The sequence below is a fragment of the Vicia villosa genome, linkage group LG3 (assembly GCF_029867415.1).
Source record: "Vicia villosa cultivar HV-30 ecotype Madison, WI linkage group LG3, Vvil1.0, whole genome shotgun sequence".
Taxonomy (NCBI): Eukaryota; Viridiplantae; Streptophyta; class Magnoliopsida; order Fabales; family Fabaceae; genus Vicia; species Vicia villosa.
Window position 1 is genome coordinate 85824749 of NC_081182.1, and position 7082 is coordinate 85831830.

Sequence of the window (7082 nt, forward strand, 5' to 3'; positions counted from 1 at the left end):
TGTAAAATACTGGATTTATTGAAATTTTCCGTACCATACTGAAATTTTTGTTGGATTTACCAATTTACCATGCCTGATATATACCAAAAATTTAAATATTCAGATATCAGATATTTCAAAAATAAAGGTACCAAAAATTTGCTCTGCAGTATCAAAAGTAGTGTCAGAGACATTTTGGTAATTAAAATTTGGGGGTTGTATCTATAATTGGGGGGTTGGCATGTATAAAACTCCAACATGTTGGGTTCTGGCCCGGGAAGCAATCCAAAAGCAAAAGAACTCATCGATTCAAAAAAAAAAATATCACACATGTTGGGACTTCGACGAGAACCTAACAACAGCTCCGATCAGTGAATCGCCATTGTTTGGTAACTATTCTCAACTTCTCTAACCTCTCTCTCGACATTTTTTCCCTTACAATTTATCTTATTGCTGCGTTTGTGATACTGCGGTTGGAATTGTTTTGTAACCGCAAACACTTTCACAGTTATGGCTGATATCTCTCTTTCTTCCATCGTTTGATTTTTCAATTAGTATTCGAATTTTGATTTAAATGTCTAGATTGAGCTATATTGTTATTATTCAAATCTTTTTCAATAACCATTGGTGTAATTTCTTCCAGATGAAAATGAAGTTTCTTGATTGGTACTTGAAGATTGGGGTTGCTTCGGCTTTGGTTGGAGCTTCTATGGAATTTTTCATGGTCAAAACTGGCTTCTGTGTGAGAAACTTCCTTTCTCATTCTTTAAATGCTCATGCCCCCTTTGCATTTTCTTGTATTTTATATTTCATGTTTTTCTTCTCCATTTTAATGTTCTTATTGATACTGCCTTTGAAAATCTATTATAATTTCAAATTAGTGTTTGATATGCTATGACCTGTAGGGTTGTATAGTAGAAGAATAGTGGTTTTGCTTACTAGATGATTACTATATTGAGTAAAATATATTGCTACCATTATTAGTTTATTACTACCACTCCATAATGTAGCATAAACGTTCTGGCCAACTTCTTGTGCAATACTTTCTTCATGTGTAGTTTCAAGGACAAGTTGAGATGGTTTTGTGGGATTTCTTGGTTCGGCCGGTGTGGGATTATCTAGTTCTGTTAGTGTGGAATTTAGCGGTTCTGGTGGTGCATAATTGACTAGTTCTGGTGGTGCAATTTCAAGGGCCGTTTCGATCATCTCAATCTAAAAATTGGAATTCAGCTGTTTTTGTTTAGGATTAAGGTGTTCTCCCTCTGAAATCTAACTTTAGAGTAATATGGTTGATTTTCAAAGGTCACATACATATTGTGGTAAAATTTTCTTGTGGGATAGTAACACTTGTAACCTTTTTGGTGAGATGAGTAGCCAAAAAATGCACATTTGATGAATTTTTCGGGTCAAAATTGCTGTGACAAGGGTTGAGATTATGAATAAAGGATGAACGTCCTAATATTTTAAATGAGATTGAGGTGATAATTTTGCTGGTTGGGAAAAAGGTTTGGAGAGTGGAATAAAGTGTGTCAAAGTTGAGGATATTAAAAGACATCCTATTTATGAGATAGGACGATGAAAGGACAACCTCTTCCTAAAGTGTTTTGGTACATTTGTGGCTAACATGAGGGATCTTGTTACTTCCAATAGGTGTATATTTTTTCTTTATGTGACCCCATTTTGTTGAGGGGGTATCTACACATGAACTCTGGTGTACAACTTAATGGATTTTAAGGTAAGACTGGGATTGAATAAAAATATTTGTGACCATTGTCAGTTCCGAGCATCTTAACTTTTGTTTTCTTTTATAAGAAATATCCACGTGACTCTTGTGTGATCATCAATGAACGTAACAATTAAGTATCCTTGATGTTACTGACTCGAGATGGTCCTCATACATCACTGTGAATTAAAGAGAAATATGAATTAAAGAGAAAGGTTGAGAGGGGTTTATATGGTTTAAGTAAGTATGTGCTTCGGGTATGCTTTGATAATTGACACGCGTCACATTGAAAGTTTCTTAGACTTTTATTAAACAATGAGGGAAACGCTTTGTGTAAGTGAATGAAATTTGGGTGGTCTAATAGATATTGCCACAACATTATAGACTCCTTATTATTTGGAGAAACTACATAACTTGGAGAAACTACTGCATAAGAATTGACTTTGAGTTTTTCTGGAGAAATCCGCATCTTGAAGATAGTAGAGTAGAGTCCTGCACACTCTTTATCCTTGCCAATCGGTTTTTCTGACTCCAAAATATGAAATTTGAAAAAATCAATAACACATCTCAAATCTTTGACCACACCTATGACAAAAATGATCTTTCTCTGATTGTAGCACTCTTAAGTATCTTTGGCACGTAAAATTTTACGATCTTACAATCCAACACTCAATCTTGACTACAACAGTGGTGACATCTTACCAGTTTAACATTTATATTCTAGCAGCAGCCTTGCGATGGTTTCCTCTGTCCATCTCCCAATCTTACATTGTAGGGTAGCGTTTCCTCCACCTGTGGACCCTAATTCCGCACCAAACTTCTGAAAATCAAATTGTGATTGTGGCTTGCGCCCCTATCAATTCATACAAGAACATATTACTTCAGCACCCTTCATATTGTATGGTTGGTTGAGTCAATCCTCCTGGTGGATACATGGATAAGTCCATCCACTTGCAATCTGGTTCTATCATCTCCTTCATTTCCTCTTCTGCATTCTCCTCAGAGTTATCATTCCCAGATGACAAAGCGGAGCGGCCGATCCCAAAAATAGGATAGCGGGATAACCACTATTGGACTATTTTTTCAACTAATTATATGAATAATCTATAAAACATATATTTAATGTAAAATCAAACAAATAAAAGAGAAAGAAGAGAAATAGTTATTAAATGACTATTACTTAAAAAAAATAGAGGTAATGAAAAACAGATGTAAAATCAAACCAGATTTATTTATTTTAAGGTAAATAATTGTTTTTGTGTTAAAACAGTTCAAACCCACTTGGGCCGGGAAGCACCCTGCTCCCGCTACCCGTTAAACATCAAATAGCGGCCGCTAAACATCAAATAGAAGAGGGTCATCGCTCCGGGCAGCTATCCCGAGATAATGCCACTATCGACCACTATCGATAACTCTAATTCTCCTCTGCTTTAGTATTTGTGATTTCTCCCTCGTCATTTAATTTCTCATGCTCTGTCATCAATATGACTACGTCTACCCTTATGTTCTTCTCTACCCAAACCATTGCCAAACCATAACAAACACACTTACCCTCTTCACTTCGTTTCAGATGCTCTGTGTAAGGGAGAATGGGAGTGCTCCTGTTTCTTGAACCACAATTTGTTGTGTCTCCTAGTTTAGCCCCCCGAGTTCTGCACATTTGCTCTGCTGCCATTGGCCTTAGTGAACTCTATTTGAAATTTGCGTGCTGTTGGATGCCTAGAAGCAGCACTAGACAACATAATATCTCTTATTAAAGCATGTTTCTTTAAAACAATGTCCACGTCACATGATATCTCCAAGGCTCAAATCAAACTTTTTGGGTCATAAGGATGAACCTGATTACAAATATTTTGACGCAATCTTGCCTAGAAATGCCCCATCCGTTGTTTTTCTGGCATTGAAGTTGCTTAGGCCTCCAAGAGTTCAAAATCTTGGAAATAATATTCCATGCCCCCCTTCTGTTGAATTGTATTGCCGCGATGCAAGCACATCATACACAGTTCCACGTCTGACTTTGCAGTATCTTTGCAACAGTGCCGTTACAAACACCTCCCAAGAAGCATTCTTGGACACCAAAATTGAAACCAATGGACCATATTTTCCTCCATACTAATGAAGGCTAAGCACAATCTTAAGAGATTGTGACATTTTGCACTTAGAAAAATCTCAATCCTTGCGACCCAACATAAAGGATTGCTTCGCTCATAGGTGGGTAGTTTCATCCATTCCAACCATGAGTGTTGCGGTTTCTCATCATTTTCGTTAAATTTATGCTTGTTTGAGTCTTCCTCGTCATGTTTTGTTAGGTACTAGAGTAATATAATTATATTACGAACTAAAATAAAAATGAAAAACGTTAATGTTTTCTGATTGCATATTTTTCTCATAGTGATGTTGTTATAAGTTATAATGAATACAAAGTAACCTTTATATAGCTACTGTTATTTTATTTATAAGTTCAAGAAAATTTCATTCCCTTCCTTAGAATTCCTACCGTAAAGACTAACATTATTTATTCCGTAGTAAATTTTTATGGTATGTTGATCATTCATCACAAATAAAAAATAATAACGTTTCTCATCTTTATTTTAGTTGTGTAATATTATATTACTCGGGTTCCTAACAGTGGTATCAGTATGCACCTTCGTAAGAGAAATATGACCAAAGTGTTATATTTTCGTGTAATTTTGTTCTCTCAATTTATAGTATATAGTTTACTATATAAACTAAACTTAAGTTTGTTAATAATAAGTAACAACAAAAAAATATACCTAGTATAACAAAGTGAGCTTCATCTTATGATATATTAATTTTTCTTCTTTTGAAATTTATATTTTTTCATACAATTTTTTGTTAATGCTATGTTATTTTTTTGTTCAATTTTAGTGAGAATGGTATTTTATATCATTATTAGAAAAAGTAGAACAAGAAATGAAGAAAATAATGCAGCATGAACCACACTTACATTCTGTATATCTATTAATTGAAAAAATATAAATTTCTAAAAAAGAAAGATTGATATATTATAAGATGAACCACACTTACATTTTGTATATCTACTGTTGTTGATATTATTAACAAACTCAGGCTTAATTTATATATTAAACTACTCACTATATATGAAGAGAACAAACTTACAATTAATATAAGCATCTAGCTTTATTTTACTTCATATTATTACTCCTTAAAGTAATTTACATTTTTATTTGTTTATTTTCATATTTAATTTTTGCTAAATATTTTCACAATTCTCCATCTTGTTCATAATTTCAAATTTTGGACTAATATGGAATAATGCTTAGCAAGTTCGAGTAGTGTTGAAACTTGCTACCTGACACAACTTTGGTTAACATGCCTGCAGGATTCTCATAAGTGATTATAATCAATGTGTACCTTCGTAAGAAATATGACCTTCGTCTAAGACATTCCAAACAAAATGACATCTAAAATTAATATGCTTAGTACGTGTATGATGAACCTGATTCTTAGCCAAGTGAATCACACTTTGGCTATCACAACTCAGATCCACATATTTTTGCTTGGTCTCCAAATTATCTAGAAGACCCCATAACCACAATGTTTCCTTCACTCTTCTGTTACGGCCATGCTATTGTAGCTTGTAACATCGATCGACAATTAACTGGAGCACCATGTATTTTAAATCGTCGTCTATTTAGATCATCAGAATCAACAAAGCCGTTTAACTGACATGCATCTCCACCAAAGCACAAAAACATATCAATGTTTATCATGTTTGGATTAGCTTTTGGAAGACCCAGAATAAATTCTAGATGTGTAGAATTGATTCTGGGTGATTTCGAGGTGTTTGTTTTATCAAAAGTAGAATTGATTCTGCCTCCAGAATTGATTCTACTTAAGTTAGAATTTGTAACTTCTATCTCCAGAATTGATTCTGGGTAATTTTTACATTGAAATTTATTGTTCAACTCACTTTTCCATAAATCTATCCAAACATAAATCAATTCTGTTAAACTCAATTTTGTTAAAATCAATTCTACCAAATTCAATTCTGGTAGAATCAATTCTGTTCACCGCCAATTCAAACACACCCGTTATCCTTTAAGTCCTTAAATCCCATTTCATTGCTTCCCAATGTTCCTTTACCGGATTTTCCATGAATCTACTGACAATACTAACCAAATATTTGGACATGTACGCACCATGGTGTACATTAAATTGCCAATTGCACTAGCATAAGGTACACATTTCATGTATGCCTTATATTCTGCTGTAGTGGGTGATTGTTTATGAGAGAGCTTAAAATGAGAAGCCAATCGAGTCACCGCTAACTAAGCACCCTTCATCCCAAACCTTTCAATAATCTGTTCAATGTAGGCCTTTTGACTCGAGAACAATTTTTGGTTTGATCTCTCTCTTCTAATGATAGAATTCATAGCAGAACTATTCATTTTCTGTTATACCAAAATTCTGTTATTATGAAGAGTTGAGTTACAATAGGTAACAACAGTTGCATTTATAGTAGCAACTGTGTGACCTGCTATAGCAAGTCACCTACTGCTAATACATGACACCTGCCAGTCATTACAAGGTTTGTAAAGTATAGCCTACATTTCTCATCTGTACAAGGTTGGATCTATTTTTTAGTAAGTTATTGTTTCCTTAAGGTATATACTATAGACAAAATTGTTTTCGTAAGAATTTTGCTTGTCCGCTTAAATTTTACCTTCATAGCTTTCTAGAGTTTGAATTTGTTTCAATTTTCTTGCATTGTGCAGATGACAAAGTAACAGTTTTGGAGTCAGAAAAGCGCGCGTGGGAGAATTCCCCAGATGCTCAGGCAGTTAGAGATGCTCTCAACCCTTGGAGACATGTTGATCCAAAAGAAACAAACAAGTCCTGAATCAATTGCATATAGACTAGCTATTCTGTTATACTTACGATGCTTGTCATGGAACCGATAGCATCCTTTCAACAACTTCAGTCACCGCGGAAATTAGTGACATGCCTGCAATTCAGGGGCAACTCTGCCATGTATTATACATACAACCTTCATTTTATTTTTATCTGCTATCTAGTTTTGGATATATTGGATTTATTTATTTGGCTCTTGTAGAAGTGTTAACAATTTTCTTGGTAGTACGGCACATGATGAATGTCGCAATATTTCACAATAAAAATTTCTAACATTTTATAGCAGTTATATATATAGATATATTTATATTTATTTAAAAATAACATTAGCTTAACATTCGTGCCAAGTCTTAAAAATCTCATTATTTAGCAATAACAACTATAGGTTTTTTAAACGGCCTAGTTAGATGTTATTATGTTAGAAGAATCACTCCAATGATTATGTACACCCCAACACCATAGTAAGCAGAGAATTCTTAGTCTA

At 34.1% G+C, this 7082-nt stretch overlaps 1 protein-coding gene across 2 annotated transcripts; it reads left to right on the plus strand.

The window, feature by feature from the left end:
- Window positions 1-249: 249 nt before the first annotated feature.
- LOC131662116 (uncharacterized) lies at window positions 250-6782 on the plus strand. 2 transcript variants are annotated; one of them, XM_058931810.1, is made up of 3 exons: window positions 250-368; window positions 623-719; window positions 6463-6782. In XM_058931810.1, the coding sequence occupies exons 2-3, from the start codon at window positions 623-625 to the stop codon at window positions 6585-6587; spliced, it is 222 nt and encodes a 73-aa protein (XP_058787793.1). In that variant the 5' UTR covers window positions 250-368; the 3' UTR covers window positions 6588-6782. The 2 variants fall into 2 exon arrangements, with proteins under 2 accessions (XP_058787793.1, XP_058787794.1); XM_058931811.1 differs by having other exon boundaries at window positions 349-486.
- The last annotated feature ends 300 nt before the right edge of the window (window positions 6783-7082 follow it).